The 25,847-nt window shown below is 41.3% G+C and overlaps 1 protein-coding gene across 1 annotated transcript in view; it reads left to right on the top strand.

The window, feature by feature from the left end:
• The window catches only part of PAX5 (paired box 5), a 1,024,079-nt gene that overhangs the window by 443,921 nt on the left and 554,311 nt on the right, over positions 1-25,847 (top strand). Inside the window, exon 6 of the mRNA XM_044059634.1 lies at positions 18,706-18,881. Coding sequence (XP_043915569.1) covers positions 18,706-18,881 — 176 coding nt within the window. The remainder of the gene's footprint in view (positions 1-18,705; positions 18,882-25,847) is intronic.

The following is a 25,847-nucleotide window of genomic DNA, read 5'->3' as shown; positions in this document are numbered from 1 at the left end:
AAGGATGTTTGCTTCTGAGAAGTCCCTAAACACAAAGGTATTTACAAGAGAAGTACCACCAGTTTTAAAAGAAATGGTCACTGATTTATTGTCTCATTTAACAAGGCAGAATGATACAAAAGGTAATACACAAGAGGGGGCCATATTTGTGAGAACTAGATCAAGGATATTGGGGCCCCTAGTAGGATGTTTATTTGTAAAAGAGAGTTAGGATTTATAATGTAAAGGAAGTATTTGGCATGGCAACAATTAGTGGTGTAGTTCAGCCAGTTTATAGAAGAATATTTGAAGTCCACTGGCACTCCATCTGCAACTAGCTATGAAGACATAATTAGTCTTGTCTATGGTGATTTGGACATCAGTTGACACGTGTTGTCCCAAGGAAGCTGTTGTGATGTGATAATATCATTGCCAAATACCGATAGTCCCCCACAGTTACCAGTAGGTCTGAAGATATAATAGGCACTCTGCTCAGGAATAGCAGGATCACATTCATTGCTCTGACGCCATGTGCATAACTACACATTTATGAATGTGTTCACGTTGTAGGAGAGCCTGCCTGACACAGGGAAAAAGAAAAGCTTGCAAGATGGGCTACCCATGTCTGTGCAGATTACTTGTGCTCTTAAATGGATTTCTTATATGTTATCACAGTGTCATGCCCCTTTATTGAACCGATTCAACAGGAAACAATAATTCCAAAGCATGCATGTCCTCCTCGTGGTTGGGTGGGCATTCGAAAGACATGCGTAAATGGGCGTGCCTTCGTTGAAGGTTGAACGTTGAGCTGGCACCTCGGCGTTCGTCAAAATCTACTGCCAATCATTAGCGGACCGGAGTTCCGCTGTGGTGACCCCTAACTGGGAAAAGCCGAAAGACAACAATAACTTTCATGTACAGGGTAAGCAGTAAGTTGTAAAATGTCATACATCATTTGAAAATCTTATTCTAACATAGGCATGCATTTCTTAAAACCGAACTGTAATACACCTTCTTGTCTCTCTGTATGTGTACTTGTCAGTGAGACAAATGCTGTAATTAGTTTTTGTTTCTGTTAGACATTGTTATTATCTCTGCCAGAGTTACAGACCAGTCAACAGTGCATCATCTGTTACTCAGTTGTAGTTAGTCAAGAATACTTCAGCATAGCCGGCCTTAGGCATAGTCAACAACTGAATTGTCTTTGAAAGAATACTAACCTTGCAGCCATGGCGTCCCCAGTAAGTGCCTGTTCACCTCAGAGTTGGTATAGATGATAAACGAAATCCAGTAGTCACATCCACGGATAAAATAATTTATTGTGCAACATGAAAATAAAAAACTTTAAAAACTTAAAAAAAAACAATTGAGCGCTTTCACCCGTCTATGTGGGCTTCTTCAGAACAATATATTAGTTGCAGAGACGCCTTAAATAACTTATTTGTCACCAAAAACAGTTCAAACATTTAAAGCCATAGATACACTGAAATATCTGCTATGCAGAAAGAACCCTACATATAAAAATCTAGTTCCATGTTGTGTGACCGAAACCAACAATAATATTATAGTATCAATTCTTTTATTAACCAAAAAACATCAATGGTTAATTTTTTTTTTTCATATTTTATATTTAATTATTATTTATGTTGCGATTATTAGTTTTGTTTTAGTTTAATTGATTGTGATATTATATCAATGCTATTATATAATATATGTAATTATTTTATATTTATCAGTGGTTAATAACAGACATTTTTATTCAGCAACATTTCTTATATTAGTTTGTTTCTAGATAATATGCTATTAATATACATGAATACTTAGATTAGTATTGTAAGAGTATATTTAGTGGTTCTTTTCAATTGATTTACTTGGCTTGTCATTGTCACCAGGTTTTTAATATGTTGGCATATTAATTTTATTTGTAGGTACGGGAGCCTCATGATCACGTATAGGATAGTGATCAGACTTCACTCTTTATAGGAATAGTGAACGGAGTAGTCCGATCACTAATAACTTAACCATTGATGTCTTTTGGTTAGTAAAAGAATTGATACTATAATATTATTGCTGGTTTCGGTCACACAACACGGAACTAGGTTTTTATATGTAGGGTTCTTTCTGCACAGCAGATATTTCAGTGTATCTATGGCTTTAAATGTTTGAACTGTTTTTGGCGCCAAATAAGTTATTTAAGGCGTCTCTGCAACTAATATAGTGTTCTGAAGAAGCCCACATAGATGGGTGAAAGCGCTCAATTGTTTTGTTTTTTAAGTTTTTAAAGTTTTTTATTTTCATGCTGCACAATAAATTATTTTATCCGTGGATGTGACTACTGGATTTCGTTTATCATCTATACCAACTCTGAGGTGAACGGGCACTTATTGGGGACTCCGTGGCTGCAAGGCCTTAGGCATAAGCCAACTAGGTGGCTGCCTAGGGTGCCGCTCTAGCATGGGCACTTTTCAAGTATTTATTTGGTGTAGGTAGACCAGGATAGGGGCACAGAGTGGTCTGGGGGGCGCCATGGAACTGTTTCGCCTAGGGCACTAGTTGACCTAAGGCCGCTCCTGCACTGCAGATGTAAATTCATGTCAAGGGGGATGCTTTACTCAAATCAAACTCCAAACCAGACTCTGAAAAGCATTTAAGACACTGTCCTATATTTTATCTTTGCATTTTGTTTGTACAAAATCCTCTCAAATTTAAAGACATCCTATTCAGTAGCAACTCTCTCTGGAAGATTTTCAATTTGCAACACAGGGCACTGTTAAACTCCTGCAGTGCTCTTTCTTCATGGCTTCCTGTGATAGATCTCCAGTGACTGAAACTTGTCTTCAATGCTCTGCGTAAGATGCAGTCTAAATTCATCATTATTATCATAATCAACCCCCTTTTTATGTATTTACATATTTAAATGGGGGTCAGTATGTCATCTCATGTGTAATGTTGCCATCTCTCTTGATTTAAGAGTCACTGTCCACCTTCTTCTACAGTGATGCCCAACTGTCATCTCCTCTTGCCTTCTACTTGTCTTTCTCAAATCTGCTTAATCAAAGTGTCTTCTGTTTTCCTGCATATGTAACTGAACCCTTGTGAAATAGTCTCCTTGACCTTTGCAACTGGGTTTACTTTGGCTACTACTCTGAATTCCTCATATCTTTGCCTGACCCACTGTGCACATCCTGCCACCTGTCTCAGGCATTTCACCTTCTTGAGGCTGTTGGAAATGTCGTGGTCTAAATGTGTCAGTGATATGTATGTTGCAGATAATGTGCTAGCTGTCTTCCTGTTGAATCTGTTGACACACAGGTAATGCTGTGGGGGATAGTGAATTCAGCAAATGAAGCAGTTATTTGGCAAGCTCGCTGGTTTATCTGATGACACCAGGAAAAGGTAATGAGATTAATTTCAGCAGAATGCTGAGAATCTTGATTTCTGTTTTGGGTGCAGCATACGCTCCATAGAGTTTTGGCACTGGCATAGTATCAGGTAGTGTAAGAAGTCCTCTGCTCCCCTTAGTATAATGACATACCACGTAGGGCAGAGCTGGGATGTGGGTGTTACAGTGTAGTTGCAGGATGTTGAAGGCCCTCTACAATGTTACCCTAATCATTTTGGAATATGGCACTTTATGTCTAGATAGTTTGGATCTAGGCTACTAATAGAAAGGGCTGCATTGTTTATATTCATTTTCTGAGTTTCACATACATACAACATAAATAAGCCAGTTCTGCAATTTTCCTAGCAGCTGGGAAAGAAGAAAGGAAGTCAACAGGAGTTGCTGTAAGGCAAACAGTAGGTTTATGATGTGCAGTACATTGCTAATCATTACTCATAAGTTAATGTGCTACTGTACCACTCAAAACTGTGAACAGACACCAGTTGTAGCTTATTTATCTGTAACTAAGGCTAGAACTGATGGCCTAGTTGCTGTTAGAACCTTAAATTAAGATGCAATTATAATTCATGTTAATCACTATTTATATTACTCATTTCTGTTTTAAATGTATTTAAAGACACAATCAAATTACGTGCAGAATTTTATAGCATAATACTACATGCCACCTTGAACTGCTTATACAATGAAAATCTTTAACGTATTCTTGAAATACTGTGGGGAAAGAAGCAGTGCAAACTAATTAAATGGTTCCTATCCCAGGTTCCCAACTGTAGAGAGACCTATTAAGACTAGCCTTCACTGTCACATCTACTTATGCAAACTACTTAGCTCTCAGGGCCAGTGTAACAAGCAGAGTGGAGAAGACTTGATAAAGTTAATACTGCAAGGGCAAAAACCAGTCCTTTAAAGTGCAGCAGAAAACTTCCACTTTGCTTTCACCCAAGGAATTCTCATTCATGCCATCATTTCCATTTAATCATATTAGTCTGTACTATAGCATTGTACTCAGTTATTAGAGCAGGTTTCAGTGAAGCAGCATTTCTGTATTTGTGTGAGCAAATACACACGTGCGCATGTACGTGTACGTATTTGTAACATGATATAATCGCTGTATGCAAGTTTATATGTGAACGTGTGTCTGTGTGTATGTACTTTATATCCACGTGCCATAATCAGTCATCTTTTAATATTCAGTATATGTTAAAGAAATGTCATAGATGCTGAATTTGTAATTATCAAAAGCAATATTTCTGAATTTAAAATGTGTTCCATGACAGTGGAGTCACAATCTTTATTAGCAGTTTATTTTGATATAATAAATGTTACGTGAAAACCTCCATCCCCTTCTTCTTTTGTCGTGCCCCATATCCCACGTGTTGTTCATAGGTTGGTACTAGGCTATCAGCCCTAGGGCCTTTGCAAGCCTAGCCATTACAATTCCCTGGCTATTTCTTCCCACAGTATTTACTTCCCTGGACTCTTGTCTAGCAGGGTGACTGACGTGATCCCTGGGGTGAGTTTCCTGTCTCCCATCCAATCATCAAGGTTCCTTTTGAAGAGGGTCAAAGAGGCTCTCTGCTTGACATCTATTCCAGAGTCTGGGGAGTCTGTGGGTCAGGAACCTATCCCTCCAGCATGTTTTGTTTATTGTGATGACAAGGTTTAGATCCCTGGAGCGTGTGTCTCTGAGGGATTGGGATTTTCTTAAGTGTAGCATGTCGAACAGCTCTGGGTTTGACATGGCCTTGTATGTTAAGCAGAGACCGCCTCTGAGTAGATGATATACGACAGAGTATAGGTGGAGTTTTTTTAGACTGTCAGCATAGGGCATCTGCTTTAGACCCGTGATTCTTTTAGTGAGGTATCTCTGCGGCCTTTCCAGTTGTTGCAGATGTCTTGAGAGGTACATACCAAACGGGTCTTTGTATTCTATAATGGGTCTAATGAGGGATGAATACAGTGGGACAATGACCTCCTTTTTTCTGGATGAAAAGCCCGTAGTAATGAGGTGTGCCACATAGAAGGATTTCCTGACTGTTGTGGCAATGTGGTTATCGAAGGTGAGACCACTGTCCATCTGTGTCCCTAAGTCTGTTATCACACTTTTTCGGTGTTTAGTGTACTGCCACCTATGTGGTAATTCATGGGTACATGTTTTTCCCAAAGGGGATAACTATACATTTCTTGGCATTGAGCTTGAGCCCATGGCTTTGGCAACAAGCATCTGTTTCTGTAAGGCCCTTTTGTAAAATATCCACATCATTTGGGGATTCAATAATGGCTCCCAGTTTGCTGTCATCTGCGAACTTTGTTAGCCAGAGTCCCTTAGTGTTGGCCTGTACTTCAGAGAAGTAGATGCCAAACAAGAGCGGTCCCAGGACTGAACCCTGAGGTACTCCACTTGTCACTTGTCTGGAGCTCGATTTGGAGTCAGCTACTTTTACAGTGTGGGTTCTGTCAGTAAGCCAGTTGGCAACCCATTGAGTGACGTAGGGATTAATGCCCAGTTTAGCAAATTTATCTATGATTCCAGAGTGGGGGATGGTGTTGAAGGCCTTGGCGAGGCCCAAATAGGCTGTGTGGACCACCTTACCCTTGTCCACGGCTTTGGAGACTGATTCAAATCAGGTTCAGGAGACAAGATCGTCCCTTCATGAAGCCAAACTGTGTGGGGTCTAGTGTTTGAAGGTTGCCAATATCTTTGTTTATAAGTTCCATGATAATAAGTTCCATGGCCTTGCAGATCAGGCACGTCAGACTGATAGGGTGGTAGTTCCTGGGATCCAAGGTGAATCCCCCCTTGGGGAGTGGGATAACTGTAGCTGTGTGCCACTCAGTGGGCACGAAGCCTGAGGTGAGGCTATGATTAAACATGACACTTAGGTGAGGTGCCAGTTCATTTTGTAGTTCGTGTAGTACACAGCCTGGGATGTCATCTTGTACCATGGATGCTGTATTCTTAGCTTTGGAGAGTTCATTTTTTACCTGTGTGGCCGTTATTACCAAAATTTGGCAATCTTTCAGTATTGAGATGGGACCTTTAGGGGGTGAGAGGGGGGTGATGTTGGCATTGAATCGATTTGCCAGGATATTGGCAATATCCTTGGGATCAGTATATTTAATGCCATTCTGTTGTAGCTCAGAGCAGATCTGAACATTGCCATTTAGATTTAGATAGTTCAGCTCTACTCATCACCATTAGCCTCATGTCTCCCCATTCTAGTGTTTGCATACCCACCCATGTTTGTTTGTATTGTACTGTCTGCTACCTGCCCTGCACAATGTTCTCCCTCCTTTTCTCTCCAGCTTTCCCTTCACTTCCCCTCTTCCCTTATCTCTGTATATAAAGCAAACAAATAGGACCTTATCCCCACCAAAAAATGTTACCTTGCCTCCCCATCTGAGATACTCCAATATCTTGTGATTTTTTGTGCCCCTCTGCTTGCTGCCTTTCCCTTTCTTCTATTTTCCTATTTACTCATTTCCTCTCTTTTTAAGCATTTGACAAGATCCACATTTGTTGACACAATAACACTGCAGTTGGAATACAGCATGGCTATATAGCTTTATATGGACTTTGTGCCATCCTACCAAGGGATGTGCTAGCATTACTCTCCTAGCTAATGCCTGCACTTCTTATATCAGTGTGTGAGCTCATAGTTTTGATCCTTGAAAGATTGCACACTGCAGTGAGTAATCTCTCTATGGACTGTACCTTGTGCTTCTACCTAACCATGCATAGCTTCACTGCATGGGGATTTCTACTTGTGTACATGCTGCACTGCTGATACATGCACCCTGAAGCACAGCTAACTGCATATAGGTGCTTCCTGTCTTACTTTGGATATTTAATGACTCCCTGCATCACCATATAGTGCCACCTGGCTTCTCAAACCTTGTGCAGAAGTGCATTGCATCTTCATAATTTTCTAGCTATTGAGTTAACTTTAGAAAAAAAATAACTGAAACTGTTTGGCAGCTTCACATTAATGCACTGAGATCTCTTGGTTAAATGTTAAGGTGAATTGTAAATGTTTTAAGGTCCAGACACTGTGGCATTAACTTCTCTGTTTTTGAACTTTATTGATGGATATAAGATGTTTTGAGTTACATGTATGACGTGATCCAGTCAAAACTTAAATTGTTTCGTGTATTTTCGGAATCTGAAGAAGGCATTGATTATTCTTGTATTTTTGTCTGCTGACGTTACATATAATATTGTAATGAAAGTGCCTATCTTTTACTTAAAAATGGAGTTTAGAATGGACTTATCCCATGTATTTGGTGGTTTATCCTGTTTTTTAATCCTTACTTGGGATAATACCTAATGGCCGCTCCGCTACCCATGCCCGATTGTCTTATTCTTCCCCCAAGGATAACAGCTTGGAACCATGCATTGGAGAAGAACCTTTTAGTCCATTTATTCACCTTTGGGGATCTGATCAGCACATCCTTTCCTTTGGCAAGAATCAGGCGTTATGGAGCAGGCCAGTGTTCTTGTCCCATGGAGGTCCCCACCCCATCCCTTCTAACCCCTCCCTATAAACAGCCAGATGACTTTAATGGCTGCTTGAGAAGGGAATGATGTATCTGCTCCCAGCCACATTATTCCTGACCAAGTAGTATATGGGTACCTGTCAAATCTTCGAACGCTCAAAATTTCGAACGTTACATGGTCGAGACCAAACATTCGAAATTTTGAGTGCTCGATGATAGACTTTCAATGACAGCATACGGTGCAGATAGGGAGAATTTCCCTTTTCTGCACTGAAGTGTGGTCTCGGAGTTGGTATATTTAAGTAGGGGGGGGTTTGGGGGATGCACGGGGGTTTGCCCCCCTGCCTACACTGTTAAAGTGTTTTTTTCTGTGTTTTCTTTTTTTTTTTTTTTTTATGTTCGAACATCTAAATGTCGAACATTTGGTCTCGACCATGTAAGGTTCGACATTTTGGATGTTCGAACATTTAACATAGACCTGTAGTATATGCACCACTTAACAAAGTCAGCCTACCTTGGCCTCTTCCATGGGTGATCACCTACTTTCCAGTGGTTATCCAGTGGTGTGGCATGTCACGTCTCCCACCCTGCCAGAATGAGCAAACTGGTTTCAGGCACTTAAGCTCATCCTGGTCCCTCTAGAGCTCATGTTGTTAATTAAACATGGATCATCAGGACAGTAGTTAAGGCTTTATCTTTCTCTGTTACAAGGCAGATCCCTCTTACTGTTTTTTCATTTATGAGTGGTATTTCACATTATTTTAATTTGTGCTGAACTGTACCAGTACGCAATTCATATACATACACCATTATTTATATGAGCAGAGGAGGATGCAATATTGTTGGGAGCATGTTGTAGTAATACTTATGGATGATGGGGGGATCTTGAGACTAAGGGTAAAGGGATATCAGCACATCTGCAGTGGCACAGGATTTGTTTGTGTGTCTGTGTGTGTGTGTATGTGTGTGTGTGTAATTACAGTGTTCCTGGAGTAATGTGGTGGGACAGAAATCACCATAGACGCGATATTGGGACATATCAATTGCCATTCTCTCTCTACATGAAAAAAGAGGATTGTGTGAGAAGGCTGGCATATCAGATATAGGTCCCTATGGGATAGAATGTGATGGGCAGGTGAAGCTACAAATAAGATTATGACATTTATATCAAGAGACACAAAACTGAAAAGCAGAGAAGAACATAAGCACACCCGATTTCAAAGTTCATGCAGAAACTGACATACAAGATAATGCATTCTCTTGTTTCTTTTAACTGAGAGGTTCTAGCTGGCGATGTTCATGAGTTATTCACTCTGTAAAGTACTGCCTCACCAACAACAGTGTGTGGTATTCAGTGCTGAAGTTTGCTTGTGACAGTTTCTCTAGCTTTGCATCCTACTTAACATTGTGATGGCATGAATAAAGTACTTTGCATAGTACCCACAGCTAGGCTCACCAAATATTACATCTGTGTACCACTAATTTATCTTTGCCACTTTTTATCTTTTGCATATATTGCTTGATGAAGCATGTAAGCCTTATTTTGGGATCTCATCTGCTTCTAGATGTGCAGCTAGAGTCCAGCACAGTTTTTGCTTGGAGTGAGGCACACACCTCAGCTTTCAAGTAATTTACAGACCTAGGTGATTCCATTCCATTCTGTTTGGTTCCTCTTTTATCTTCTAATGCTGTCTTACTTCTTTTTAGCATCAGAGCTTGCTGATCCCTGGGCTTTGTTTGCAGTTCCTGTTACTGAATCTTTACCTAATTTGGAACAGAGGAGGTTCCCTTGCTTACCAGTGGGAGTGGGAAGCATTGAGCTGCCTGTTGGTCCAGTTTTGTGAGGTTTCAGCCAGTAACTTGTAGTTTATTGGTCGTTTTGGGCCAGTTCCTAGCTTCTTTCAGCCCCCTGATATAAAAAACGCTAAACGCGCGTTTGCGCGATTTAGCGCGAGTTTGCGCGGAGCTGCTACTGTTGCACACTAGGGCAGCGCCGGTTAAGCAGATTTAAACTATTAGGGCTACCTAAATTACACTCTTCAAATTTTCCCTTAAAACTACCGTCCTTGAACTATACTACTGATCTAATCAGCGTATCCTATAACTAAAAAGATCATCTCTACTTGACTCCAAGTAGACTATTCTCTATCTGTTAAACCTAGCACTTGCTCCTACAGTACTTATTACCTTGATACGGCACTCTTGTCATAGATAGTACCCCAAAAAGGCAACCCCCCATTTCTCGGTCACCCACATCCCCCGGAATCTTTTTTAAAGTTTTTGTCTATCCTTCTAGCATGTCGAGGGATCAGTTGCTAGTGTCCTCTCCTGCTCAGCTGGTGAACCTGGGAATATTGAGGCAATGTTACAATTGCCTCATGTACACAGACAACCCTCTCCTCCTCCCACAAAACACAAATACATGCGAGAGATGCAACTATACGGCCAAACTGGAGGCTGAGCTCTCTCAACATAGGACTGGCAAGACCAGTCAGGAGGAGAAGGTTACCACACACACTATAGACCCAGTCTCACATAGTACCATTACAACCTCAAATCATACACATAAACACACAAAGACATACTCGAGGCTCTGATCAAAAATCTACCAAAACAGCAGAGGCCACCAAAGCAGACACCCAAACAACCACCACCTCAGAACACAACACCTGCAACACATAGACCTCACAGTCAGAGTGTCAAACAGTCACAGCCCTTAAGGCCAAACACAATGCCAGACACACTAGTCATTGGTGACTCCATAGTCAGACACACTGACGTCCCGCTCACCAGACTGAGTAAGGAGAAGGTCACAGTAAGCTGTCTGTCGGGCGCTAGAATCCGCGACATAACGCAAGCACTCAGGTCTCTCAACAGCAGGTACAAATATGACTCAGTCATTGTCCACGCTGGTGTAAACGACCTGAGACGTACCTCCTTGGACTACATGAAAAGAGACATTGAGGAGCTCTCTGATTATGTAGCCCAGGCAGGTATGACCCTGACCTTGAGCAGTATCCTACCTTCACCAAGAATGATGCCACAATACAGAGATAAGATGATCAGCTTTAACAATTTGCTTAAACACTGGTGTCATTCAAAGGGGATCCAGTGTCTGTCTGCCTGGGATGACATGCTGGACAAGCCACGCTGCTTCAAGGGACGGCTTGCACCTGTCACCCTGGGATTCCGGATATTGGCAAAGGCTCTTGCCACCCCATAGTGCCTTTTTAGGCAAGGCTCAAATTCTAAACCTACCACCCTAGAACACAAAAAGGAAAAACTAAGGGTAATGCTGCTCAATGCCAGAAGTCTAAATCTCAAAATGCACGCACTCGAGGCCCTTCTCAGTATGGAGAACATCGATGTCTGTGCTGTGACAGAAACCTGGTTCAAGGCTCCTGAGAGCACCCCAGCGCTATCAGGTTTTACCTCATATCATGCGTTCCGCCCCAAAATCCGGACAATACCAAGAAAGGAGGAGGGGTATCCATATTCATCAAGGACACCCACACCTCAAGACTGGTGGCAATGCATGATGCATCGGAGACCATCCAGGTGCAATTAACCGTAGGCAAGACTGCTCTGCAAATTGTAGCATGTTACAGGCCACCCTCACAAACTCAGGAACCTCACATGGCCTTCCTGAAAACACTAGAGGGATAAATGTATCACCAAACACCATCATACTAGGTGACTTCAATTACCCTAATATAGACTGGGAACACTACTCAAGCCCAAACACCCTAGCCCAAAAGTTCCTGGAATTCATAAACTCAAATGCCATGGAACAACTAGTCACCATCCCCACAAGAGGAGATAACATACTTGATCTCATCATCATGAACATGGGAGCACAATGTTCAACACCGAAGTATACCCCTCACTGGTGAGATCAGATCACAAACTAATCTCGCTGGAGGTCCTCATCCCACCCCCACCTGAAATAAAAAGACCACAGTAAAGAACTTCTCAAAAGCCGACTTCACACTTCTAAAGACTAGTGTGGTCTCCTTTAAGGCCCCGAACGCGGAAAACAGTACTCAAGCCACTGAATCACTTACAAATGCCTTCTACCAGCACCTGCAGGACTGCATGGATAAGGCAATCCCAAGCAAAACAAAGACTCTTTGTACCAAAGGCAAGCGTCCAGTCTGGTGGACCCCAGCCATAAACAAACTCTACAACAAAAGGAGGAAGCTACTACAAGATAGAGCAAAATCCTTAAAAGGTAAGACACCCTTGATCACTATAAGTAAAAACTAAGAGCTCTCATAAAATCATCCAAAGCAAATTTCGAGAGAAAAATAGCTAAAGACTCAAAAGACAATCATAAGGCCTTCTTTAGCTATGTTAGAAACCTAGGAGGAAACTCCCAGATATGCTCAGAACTAGTTCAAAATGATGTGAAGATTACTGATCCTACAGACATTGCCAACATACTGGCTGACAGGTTCAGTGCAAACTTCTCCCCCCCCAAAAGGAGAGATATCTATACCAAACGATTGCAGCCCCCAAACATCTCCAGCCCAAGTGAGAACTGCTCTCTCCAAAGCAAAAACACAGCATCCATGGGACCTGATGGTGTCCCCGGCTGTGTGCTCCACGAACTCAATGAGGAATTAAACCCACAGCTAGGACAGCTGTTTAATCAAAGTCTTACCTCTGGATACGCACCCAGGAGTGGCGCACTGCAACTGTGGTCCCACTTCACAAAGGCGGTGCCTCCACCGACCCTGGAAATTACCGCCCATTAGCTTGACAAGCCTTATCTGCAAAGCCATGGAGAGGATCATAATGGACCTCATAAATAAAGACATAGGAATTTGCAGACTTTGGATCCAACCCAGTTTGGCTTTGTCAAAGGCAGATCATGCCTTTTAAACTTGGTTGACTTTTTCGAAACAGTCACCAAAGCCATTGATGTGGGAAAGGCAGTCCATACAGCCTACCTCGATCTGGCTAAGGCCTTCGATACAATACCCCACTCGGGTATCATTGAAAAACTCATCAGCTTAAATGTTAACCCATACATCACAAGATGGGTTGCAAACTGGCTGAGTGACAGAACCCACAGGGTCAGAGTTGCTGGCGCCATGTCAGACTCAAAGCCTGTCACAAGTGGTGTCCCACAGGGCTCAGTCCTGGGCCCACTCTTGTTTGGCATCTACTTTTCCGAAGTACAAGCAAACACAGGAGGGTTATGGCTGACAAAGTTTGCAGATGACTGCAAACTGGGCCATAGTAGAAAACACATCTGACACAGATATCCTTCAGAAGGGTCTCACAGGAACGGATAACTGGTGCCAGAGCCACGGCCTAAAGTTAAATGCCAAAAAATGCATAGTCATACCCTTCGGGAAAAACAAGGTTACCCCTAGCTACCAAATAGGTGGCAATCCACTGAGCACAGAAGAAGTTATCAGGGACCTGGGGACCCAGGTTGATAGTAGTCTGTCACTCGACACCCATGTAGCTAAAGTAGTCAGGAAGACCTTCTACATTGCCCACCTTATCATGAAGGGATTCTCATCTAGATCAAGGGAGGTCATAGTCTCCTTTACTCATCACTCATCAGACCAATGATTGAGTACAATGCCCCATTCGGAATGTATCTGACCCGACACTTGCAGCAGCTGGAGAGGCCACAAAGTTCCTCACCAAAAGGATAAAGGGTCTCAAAATCTGTCCTATGCTGCCCGACTGAAAGAACTCCAGCTCTATTCAGTCGCTTCACTTGCTCAGAGGTGACCTTTGCCTAACATACAAGGCCATGTCAAACCCAGATTTGATGAATATGCTTCACCTCAAAAATCTAGATCCATCAGAGCCACAAGGGCGGAGACTTAAACCTCGACACAGCTATTAATAGGACGTGCTGGAGGGATAGATTCATCACCCAAAGACTCCCTATGCTGTGGAACAAAATCCCGGTACATGTGAGGCAGAGCACCTCGCTGGCCTTGTTCAAGAGAAATCTTGACCAATGGATGGGAGATCGCAGATATACCCCAGGGATTACCTCAGTGTCACTGCTCGACAGAGGCACAGCAAAATAATGGGTATAGTTCCCCATACTAAAGGGGTGGCGTAAGCCACAAAACGATGGGCTAGGCTTGTAAATGCCCTCAGGCAGATAGCCTAGTATGAACCTATGAACCTATGAACCTATGAACAAATTAATCTGTAGTTATATTCTTGAGTACAATGTTGCCATTTCCTTCTTCTATGGCATGTGGCAGGTCCTAAGAGATGACCCCCACCCTAATGGCAAACCTTCACAATAGGTTCATAAGTGTTTACTAGGCTAATGAGCACACTGGTCTTTTTAAGCCAAAACATGCATCCCAAATTTCTGACAAGTTCTGGTCCCCTTGATAAGTGTAAGGAGGGGCTTGTGAGATGAAACATCTACAAGCAGGGCCCTGAGGGATGAACCATTTTCAGGCTGCCTATGTCCATTAGAGACATAGGAGCCCAACCAGGGATGAATTTCCTGTTCCCCATCCAGTTGTCCAAGTTGCACTTGAATTTTGTTAGGGAGGAACTCTAATTCACATGGATGGGGAGCCTGTGCCAGAGACGGGGTAGTCTCTGTGATACATACCTGTCTCTCCAGCAAGTCCTATTTATATTACAGGCAAGTCTACTCATCACTTATTAGACCCATTATAGAATACACCGCCCCATTTGGGATGTACCTTACAAGGCACCTGTAACAGCTGGAAAGACCGCAAAAGTACCTCGCCAAGAGGATTGCTGGCCTCAGACAGATGACCTATGCAGCCCGACTAAAGAAACTCTAGCTGTACTTGGTTGCATACCGCTTACTCAGAGGTGATCTCTGCTTGACATACAAGGCCATGTCCAACCCAGAATTGATGGATATGCTCCACCTAAAAAAAAAACAAATCTCTGAGAGCCACACGCTCTAGGGATATAAACCTTACCGCAACGATAAATAGGACGTGCTGGAGGGATAGATTCCTGACCCAGAGACTCCCCATGCTTTGGAACAAGATTCCAATATACATCAGGCAGAGCCCCTCACTAGCACTCTTCAAGAGAAACCTTGGGTGGATGGGAAACAGAAAATTTACCCCTGGGGATCACTGCAGTGGCTCTGCTGGACAGAGGTGCAGGGAACTAATCTAAGGGGGTGGCGAAATCCAACACACTCTGGCTAGGCTTATAAATGCCCTTGGGCAGATAGCCTAGTACTTACCTATGAACCTATAAGGTATAAGTCTTTAGAATGGGTAATTCTGGTGCTGTTTGTTTTGCGGATATGCAGGAGGTCCATCAGAATGGGGTCTAACAATGCCTTGTATGCCAGGCATAGCTCTCCTCTCAACAGCCTGCAGGAGACAGAATACAGAGATAGGGCCTTGAGGAGGTCTGCATAGGCCATGTTACTTACTCCTTGTATTCTTTTACTGAGGAGCCTCTGTGGACATTCCAATTGTTGGATATGCCTGGTTAGGTACATATCAAAGGGGGGCACTGTACTCATTGATAAGTCTGATGAATACTGAATACAGTGGAAAAATAACTTCCTTGGACCTAGATGCTATACCTTTGTTTATAAGTTTTGCAACATAGAATGATTTCCTCACTACTGTAAACATGTGATGGTCAAAGGGTAGATTACTGTCTATGTGTGTCCCCAAGTCCTTGACTACTGGTCAACTCTTAGGGGGGTGTTGTCAATATGATAGTTACCAGGGGTGGATGACTTCCTAAAGGATGCTATCATGCATTTATTGTCATTTAATTTTAGTTCATGGCTTTGACACCAGGTGTTTGCCTGTGTCAGCCCTTCCTGGAGAACATTTGTGTCAGTATGGGATTTAATGACAGCTCTCAATTTGCAGTGTTCTGCAAATTTAGTCAGCCAGAGGCCATTGACATTGGTCTTGACTTCAGAGAAGTAAATGCCAAAAAGGAGTAGTCCCAGGACCAATCCCTTGAGAGTCTCTGCTTGAGACTGGCCTCTTTGTAGAGGTGGACTCCTCAATTCTAACTTCATGAGTTCTGTCTGTGAGGCAGTTGCTATCCACTGGGTGACATAAGGGTTTGTGCCTAATATCTTGAGTTTGTCAGCATTGCCTTAGTGGAATATTTTGTAAAATGTCTTGGTTAGGTCAAGGTAGGCAGTGTGAACTATTTTGCCCTCATCCATTGCTTTGGTGACCTTCTCAAAGAAGTCCACCAGGTTGAATAGGCATGTCCTGCCCTTGATGAAACCAAACTGGGTTGGGTCCAGTGTCTGGAGGTTTACTGTGCCATTACTGATCATTTCATGATCATTCTTTCCATGCCTTTGCATATGAGACAAGTGAGACTTATGGGTCTGTAGTTTCCAGGGTTTGTATAAGGCCCACCTTTGTGCAGAGGGATGACTGTTGCTGTTTTCAGTTCATGAGGTATGAAGCCTGTTTGGAGGCTACAGCTAAAGAGCAATTCCAGAGGTTCTGATAGGTCATTTTTCATGCTATTTAGAAGGCATCCTGGGATATTGTCTGGGCCCATTGATGCAGTGTTCTTGGCCTTAGAGAGCATAAAAGACCTGTTCCCTAGTGTAGCAGGGGGAGTTATACTTGGTGGTATTTCCTGAGGCAGGTTTGAGGGGAAGAGAGGGGTAAAGTTGAAGAAGAATATGTCAGCCAGTAGGTTTACTATATCTTCTTGGCTCAGTATAGGTGGCTCCATTTACAATGAGCTCTGCACACAATTGTGTACTGCCTTTGAGGTTGCAGACACAGCTAAAGAATGCCTTATGGCTGTCCTTGGCTTGGGACTTCAAATTTACCTCAAATTTGACTTTGGTAGACTTTATTTGTCCTCTGAGTTGGTTTCATGGCTATTGTGTGCACTACGTACAATAGCTACTGGTAGCGGTTGAGCATGTCCACCTCTGTATTGCTGCATGGGTAGATTACTGTGGCTGATAACTATATTTGTATGTCATTCCTAGCTCATCGTTATAATTTTAGGTTCATCAGCATTGTACTTCTGCTGCTGCATTGCTTCATATGTAGTGGAGGGCCTTGGTTGCCATCTAGCTATGGAATGAATTCATAAAGTAGTTCAGTGACACAGAATGGAATCACATTATGTTTCAATCACACACCAGGAGTGTTTGCACACAGTGGTAACATGTATTTTCTGCCTTGTGTTAGGCTCTTCCTCCCTTTGTCTGCAGGGCTAAAGGCATTGTCAGGACCCTGCACATTATTACCTTCTTATAAGTCTACAGTAGTTTCTTGCAGTAGACATAACCTGTTTTGGAATCAGACTGGTGTTATAGATGTATGTCTTACTGAGGGACATATGACTGGTGTTCTAGATGGATGTCTTGCTGAGGGACATCTGACTGGTGTTCTAGCTGAGTGACGTCTAACTGGTGTTGTAGATGGATGTCTTACTGAGGGAAATCCGACTGGTATTCCAGTTGGATTTCTTGCTGAGCGATGTCTGACTGGTGTTACAGATGGATGTCTTGCTGAGGGATGTCTGACTGATGTTTTAGATGGATGTCTTGCTAAGGGACGTCTGATTGGTGTTCTAGATAGATGTCTTGCTGAGGGACATCTGACTGGTGTTCTTGATGGATGTCTTACTGAGGGACATCTGACTGGTGTTCTTGATGGATGTCTTTCTGAGGGACATCTGACTGGTGTTCTTGATCGATGTCTTACTGAGGGACATCTGACTGGTGTTCTTGATGGATGTCTTGCTGAGGGACATCTGACTGGTGTTCTAGCTGAGGGACATCTGACTAGTGTTCTTGATGGATGTGTTACTAAGGGGCATCTGACTGGTGTTCCAGGTGGATGTCTTGCTGAGGGACATCTAACTGGTGTTCCAGATGGATGTTTTGCTGAGTGATGTCTGACTGGTGTTCTAGATGGATGTCTTGCTAAGGGACATCTGACTGGTGTTCTAGGTGGATGTCTTGTTGAGGGACCTCTGATTGGTGATCTAGATGGATATCTTACTGAGGGACATTTGACTGGTGTCCCAGATGTATGTCTTGCTGAGGGACATCTGACTGGTATTCTAGATGGATTTCTTGCTGAGCAATGCCTACTGGTGTTCCAGATGGATGTCTTGTTGAGGGACATCTGACTGGTATTCTAGATAGATGTCTTGCTGTGGGACATCTGACTGGTGTTCTAGATGGATGTCTTGCTGAGGGACATTTGACTGGTGTTCTAGATGGATGTCTTGCTGAAGGACATATGACTGGTGTTCCAGATGGATGTCTTGCTGAGGGACAGGTAGTAATAGGTTCATAGGTTGGTACTAGGCTATTGACCCTAGGGCCTCTACAAGCCTAGCCATAACAATTCCCTGGCTATTTCTTCCCACACTATTTACTTCCCTGAACCCCTGTTTAGCAGGGCGACTGATGTGATCAAGTGGAGACTGACGAAATTGAATCCAGGCTGACAATATGAATCTTTTTAGCAGCTTATAGCCTTAACCCTCTGTGCTGAAGTCTCAGCTGCTACTATGCAGAATGTCTGTTATAATATTTTGAAAAAGTGACATAATGAATTACAAGACGTGCAAACCACTTATGATTTGGTCCTACTTAAAGTTTGTGTTCATCATGTAATGACAGCAGTACATATGTAAGCCTTCCCCCATGCACAAAAACACACACACAAGCTAGTAATTATAGCATTATACTTTATGACTGCATGTGTAGCAAAGTACAGAAATATATGTTTGTATATGTCCATCTGTGATTTTTAATAACTGAAGAATTATTGAATGAGTGATGGTGCTTTCAGGTTTCTTTTCTCGTTTCTTTAAAGGTGTTCAGGACTCTCCTATTCCAAATGGACATTCCCTTCCTGGCAGGGATTTCCTGAGGAAGCAGATGCGGGGAGATATTTTTACACAGCAGCAGTTAGAAGTTTTGGATCGTGTCTTTGATAGACAGCACTATTCAGACATCTTCAGCACTACAGAGCCCATCAAGCCTGAGCAGGTAAGGACTAAAGTTCTCTGTGTACTGCTATTCGGAGCAGGTATGTGCAGCAAAGTTCAGCTAAAGAGCAATCCCGATTTAACTCTAAACAGCAACTACTCAGTTTAAGGACTATGGTTTGTGTTATCGCATCTGAGTTCCTTATGTTTTGAAACCACATTCATCTTCTGCCTCAGATTCCAGTTGCTAACTGAGCAAATCTTTTTGTTAGACAGTTTACTATTGTAGCAGAATTAACCAGCAGAGGGTGGGTTTGTTTGGCTAAGGCATATAACAGCATTTTTGGTTAGCAGACCAGACAGTGGTAGAGCACTAAAATGATGAATGTGCTGCCATCCATGCTGTGCTTGTTCTCTCTGTTTTTGGAATAGATGGACGCATGTGTCTCATCTGTGATCATGTGCTGTTGTCTACAAGCAGCTGCTGTTTGAAGTCCGCCATGCCTTGTTAAGGCAACAGTTAAATATATGTGTAAAGTTAGTGGTAGTACAATTCTGCTCTTACTTGGAATGTTATTCATACTGTGATACACTTTCTGTTTCCCCTTTTCCACAAGGCCAAACAACTTCTTTTTGTCATCCAGTTTGCATTACTGGTAAAATCAAAATGGATAACTGTAGCACAAATTAAGAGATTTTGTATAAAAAAAAGCACAGCATGTCAGCTTCATTGATGTATAGGGATAAAGCTCCAACCATGAACAGGATGAATGAAATGTGATCAGCAGCAGCTCAGATACCTGCTGAAGCTGGCACATGGGGAACAGAAATGATGAGGTACTGTGTGCTTGTCTGTTCCATTGTGGAGGGTATGAGAATGTGCTGGGGGCACAAGGGTAGTTCAGAAGCACTGGCAGTGATACCTGGGGGCACAAGGCCAGTTCAGGAGCATTGGCAGTGATACTTGGGGCACAAGGGCAGTTTAAGGGCATTGGCAGTGATACCAGAGCTTTGATACGAGCTGGTGTTAAAGTTGGTGGGGATACAAAAAGGAACATGCCACACTGTAGATGTGGGGGGGGGGGGGCGGCACATTTCCTTCATGTCAGCATTGCATGCTCACCTAGGTGATGTCAGACCTGCACAGCAAAAGGATAGAATTCCCCATTTAGCTGCACTCTGATTCCCCCAATTTCTCCCTCCCTGTTGTGTAGCCATACGGATGTTTATAGCTCTCATAGTCTGTGATGAGAACTTTTTGCCTGTATGCACGAGACCCACCTGACCCCAGGAAGAGAAGGAGCTATAGGTGAAATTGGAGTTCTGATATCAGAAGTAGCTGGATGCCCAAAAACTATATATATAATCTATGATTTGAAAAAACTATTAAGAATGGCTATTTATTTTAGAAAATATTTTGATACTAAAAGAATCTGCAGATAAGAGAAATGTTATCTTTTATAACTTATGCATGGCCAAGCTCACAAAAGAGAGAGACCATTTCTTTTTCTGTTTGCATTAGCTATACACAGAGTAAGACAGCAAAGCAAGTGACATTTACAGCAGCTGATTTGTCTTCATGTTCAATCGGAATTCACACTTTTTTCCTATGTTTAGTAAGGGTCTGTAGCATTCTCTTACTGACACATACGTATGCTTATTTTTGATGCTATCTAGAGTAGTGCAGGCCTCTGGTAGGGACACTTAATGGTCTATGGGACCTGCACCATATTCTGGGATAACAGCCAGAATTCCAGAGTAACTATATGAAGTAAGCATAAGCAGTTTATAACTCAGAGAAAGGTGTTTGCACTTAACTTCCCTCCTGGCTAAAAGAAGTATTTCAGAGACTTTCAGAGTACTGCTGAAAGTCAGACCTTGCTCTTGTGTGGCTTAGCATTGCACATTGAGATCCACTTCCTGTAAACCCTTCTATTCAAAGATGTACAAAGACCACAAGCCACAACTTGCAATTGCTGCCTTATGCTGTCCACAGGTGGAACAGTAATCTCACCCTTTCCCCAAAATAATCCTTGAAGGGAAAAGATATAGTAAGTACAGTTGTAAAAAAGAACTATGATGCATCATCTGATTCAAAAGTTAACAAAGGTGAACAGAATGGAACAAAAAAAAAAGCAGAACAGACATCAGTCGCAAGAAGGAGTTCAGGCAAGAAAAGGGAGGACTTCTGCAGTGGCACAACTTGTTCATGTTGTGTCTAAGAGACTATCACTGTAGAGAGTCTTGGGTTTAGTTCCACTGAGACTTGTCATATTTCTTATGCTTTCAGGCCTACACACTTGGCCTCTGGTTATCTGTGTTTGCAGAGGACTGTAAATTAGGTGTTGTTATTCAGTCTTCCACTGACTAACAATTACTCCATCATGGGTTAGACATGTTGACATTTGGTGCAAGGACACTGACCTCAAATGAAATGTGAGAAAATGTAGCATAGATTATTTTGGTAAATAAATCATTTTCACATACCATATAGCATGATATAGGTGACACACACCTCCAGTCAGACACTGATGTACAGTATCTAGGTACTCATGTTGCTAATTCCTTGTCATTTAACTATCGTGTCCACAGCACTTTGGAATACTTTATTCCTAGGTATGTAATTTCCAAAGGCTTCTCCACCAGTTCTAAACTTGTATCTCATCAAACCCATTATTGAATATAATGCTCTTTTAGCATGCATTTGTCTAAACATATCACTCAACGTGAGAGACCTCAGAGGTTTATAACTAAAAAGATCAGGGAACTCAAAAATCAAAATTATCAGGACAGACTGCCAGCCCTCTCTTTTACTGAGTCTCTTACAAATGAGGAAGCTATCACCTATTTATTATTTTTCTTTGTACTTACCCTCGCATCCTTTTCAGGATACTGTGGCAGTACAGTTTTATTTTTACATGTGTGCTCTTCTCCATCTTTTTAAAGACTTTGGGAATATAGACAGCTTGTTTTTGGGCTGGTCTTGCATTAGCATTGATTGAGGGGTTCTTTTTCCAATAGTAAAAAGTGTTGAGGCTTAAAAAATGTCCATTACAAGCAGGCCACTGCATCTCGCATTAGCACAAGGACACAAAGGAATAAGGCTTTTGAGCAAGTTAGCATTTTGTTTCTTTGTTTAGTAAACAATTACTTTATTCTTTTATATTCATTCATTACATTAAACTTGTTTAATAAGTTGTTTTAATCTGTCATCGGCTTAGTTAATTTGATATCTTATATTGCAGTAAGCAATCCTGTCTTTCTTGTTTTTGCTTATTTTAATTGTTGCATATGTACTATTTGACAAGTATATTTTTTTAGCAATTGTGTCTCCCAACATTTTCTGTATATTACTTAATGTGGTTTTATTGGTTTTAGGACTATAGGTTCTCTTAACTGTATGTTGTAGTTGAGCCTTGTTCACAGACACTACCTTACTTAGCAAGTCTTTCTCTGTTTTCATAGGTTTATGCTTAATTCAGTATATCTATTAAATACATTCTTATTTTGTTTAATTTTGTGTTGGAGCACTGAACATTTTTGTCTTGTCTAAACATTGCTCATCACAGATTAATTATTGCACTGACAAAATCTTGACTTTGCATATTTAGTTATATTATTAGTAAACCTGATTGAATACATTTTATCATGTGCAGATTAAACAGCATTTTTCTGTTTTATCATGGACAGGTTAACCAGCTATGCTTTAGGTGACTTGCTTAAGTACAAATTTTCAGTTCAATATAATAAATGCAATGTTTTCTTGAAAACTACTAACAGCGCACATAAATATTTGTGTCAAAATTACATGGTTTAGTTAACTCTGTTCCATATTACAACATAACATTTCTGATAATGCTATTAACTGTGCTTTTAGAAATGGCTTAGCATTACATTTATAGATTCATGGAAGGATGATATTTCTTATTTACAGTACACAAATTCTGTTGTTGGCAAAATTATTGGAGATAGTACAAACACTAAATCTCCCTTGGAACCACACTTTAGTACACAAATGAACTTGATATCCCTGATAGTCCTTAAAAAGGAAACGTCACGGGCATTTAGAAGCCAAGTAGTTGAAACATTGTTATGCCTTAAGGGGTAATTTGCATATATCTCATGGACCTCAACTACAACAGTGAAGTCTCTAGTTTGGATGAGGTGTTCTTGTAGTATTTTACTGTACAAATTTTCTGTGTACTCTTTTTTCACGTTGCTTGGATGTTGTTTAGGAAACTCTGCAGACAGTCCTGTGTTTCTAAAGTGTAGTCATACAATTAGCTTATGCTGTAGTGACCAAGCTGCAAAAAGTCCAAAACATGGCATGGCTACAGCTAGTGGGGTTTGGCTTTGTTTGCCTGAATGTACCCATAAAGACTTAAAGATCAAGTGCAAAGGTTTTTTACTAGTTCTATTTGGTATAATTATGCCCTCATCTTGTCTAGAGGGCTTTCTTATTCTAAAATGTGTAGTTTAGTTAATGGACTTATCCATTTTAAGTATAATAAGCTGGTGTTTCTGTTTACTGTATGCTGAGCAGTGAGCAACTGTCCATTTACTTCCTGATTCCATGTCATCCAGCCCCGTCTTCTGATGTATTAAAGGGGGGGCAGTTCTGTAATGGGCTGGTATGTTTTCTGTAGTCTGCAGTAGATTTCATTACAAAGTAACCAGAATGAGGCACAATGACGTATTCAGTCTATTAATAAAGCAAAGAATAAACACAGTTATATTCAAGTAGAAGGTAACAACAATCAGGGAACAGGATAAGATTCTTAGTAAGATGTGTAGTGCTTGGTATTTGGTGTAATAACACAGATGTAATAATCACACAGATAAACTTCATATCCTTGATAGTCCATAAAAAGTAAAAAGTCATGGGCATTCAGAAGCCATGTAAGTGAAACACTGGTATGTCCTTAAAGAGGCATTTGCATACATCCCATGGGCCACCACTACAGGATATTTATGATATTACACAGTGAAGTCTCTAGCATTGCTGAGCCTTTCTTGTAGCTTTTACTGAATCATTTGTCTTTGTAATCTTTTTACCCATTGCTTGGACATAAAGGTTATCTACAGTGTTTGAAAAACTGTATTTGGCTCACACAGGTTATTTTGGTGTGTGACTTAAATTAACCTAAGACAAATTGGGATAGCTATACATTAACTTTAAAATCTGAGTATAGTCTTTTAGATATCATATTACTTTATGGAATCGGGCAGATTATTGATGAGCTGACAAGGGATGATATTATTTTGGACTTAATAGTTATCAGTTATGATATCCTGATTAAAAATGTTGTTATAGGTCCACCATTATGAATGTCAGATCAGAACTCCTTAACTTTGAAATAGTTAATATAAGTGATGTCTATTCCTATTTACAAAATATATAATTACAGACTATTGGATTATTATGATTTAAGTAATTTAAGTAATTTACTGTCTCAAGTAAATTGAGCGGCCATGGTGGTACAGCGGTTAGCATTGCCACCTCACAGCAAGAGGTTCTCCGGTTCGATTCTCGGCTGGGGTGCCTTCTGTGCGGAGTCTGCATGTCCTCCCTGTGGTCGCGTGGGTTTCCTCCGGGTGCTCTGGTTTCCTCCCACATCCCAAAGACATGCAGTAGGTGGATTGGACACTCTAAATTGGCCCTAGGTGTGAGTGTGCGCATGTGTGTGCCTTCTGTGGAAGGTTGGGCACCGGGCTGGCAACTCGACACTGTAAAACTCCACTGCCAATCATGAGTGGACAGATGATCTGCTGTGGCGACTCCTAACCGGGAAAAGCCGAAAGAAGAAGAAGAAGAAGAAGACTGTCTCAAGTAAATTGATTTGATTTAACTAGGTTGGACTGTGATTTAGGCTATGGTAGATTTGAGAACATTATCAATCACGCCAAGAGCTTGCATACGCACCAAGAGCTTGCATGCATTTATGTTCTGACCTGCTTTGAACAGTAATGGAAATGGCACTCTTATTTATAAATTTATTTCAATTTGTTGGCTCTTATTTATAAATTTATTTCACTTTGTTAGTCAGGCAGATAGTCTGGTGTAAGGACCCATTTCAGCCATGACCCAGGTGCAATTGCACAGTTATAGAGCTACGGTCAAATAAGAGTTATTCAATTACAGAAAAGACAGTAATTCAGATATAGAAAATCTTAGGAATAGAAAGTTGTTGTTATACAATTAAAACATCCAATTGTTCCTCCATGGTATACAATAAGTCAATTATTTTGTTCTTCCATGTTATATAGTATAATAAAGATATATAACATTGTGCAATACCAGTTTTATTAACATTTTGAAATAAAGGTATAGCTATTTTATTTTTTATATATTTTTGTTTAACATTTGATTACCGGGAAAGTCCGACTTGGAGCAAAGCCAATTTTCAGCGGAGGCCCATGGAGATATGCTCCAGATGCATGTCTTTGTAATGTGGGAGGAAACTGGAGCAAACCCACACAAATGCAGGGAAGACATGCAGACTCCACACACAGATGGCACCCCAGCCAAGAATTGAACTGGAGATCCTCTTGCTGTGAGGTGACAATGCTGCCGCTGTACCACTGTGCCGTCCTATTTTATTTATTTGTGGAAAACTAATTTTCCCTTTGAAGGTGGGTTAGTTGAAGTTACTATATCTTTAGGTCTACAAAACAAGTTAACTTGTGTATACTTCCGGTTAACACCCTTATGGCGTCCTGATCTTTCTTGTGTCTAACTTCTTTAACTAAGTGACTTCTCAGCTTATAATAAGCAGTATTAGAAAATGCAAGTAGTTATTTTACAAAATTATATTAACATTGTTAATGTAGGATGCCCCGCAGTAGAAAAGCCTTGATTATCTTATGCTTTTTAAGTTGATTTTCCAGAAAATGCTGTGGAATGCAAGTAGGTGTGTAGGCTGTAAGAGGTGCGACATTCCACACTACATAGGTATTAATGAGTTAAAGTAAACTTGTATACCACTTTAAGCATAAAAGAAGGATTAGTTCTCAATGAGACACTATC

Source organism: Protopterus annectens, chromosome 17.part0 (genome assembly GCF_019279795.1).
Source record: "Protopterus annectens isolate FY-2018-M chromosome 17.part0, PAN1.0, whole genome shotgun sequence".
NCBI classification, from domain to species: domain Eukaryota; kingdom Metazoa; phylum Chordata; order Ceratodontiformes; family Protopteridae; genus Protopterus; species Protopterus annectens.
This window is presented reverse-complemented; position numbering and strand designations above follow the sequence as displayed.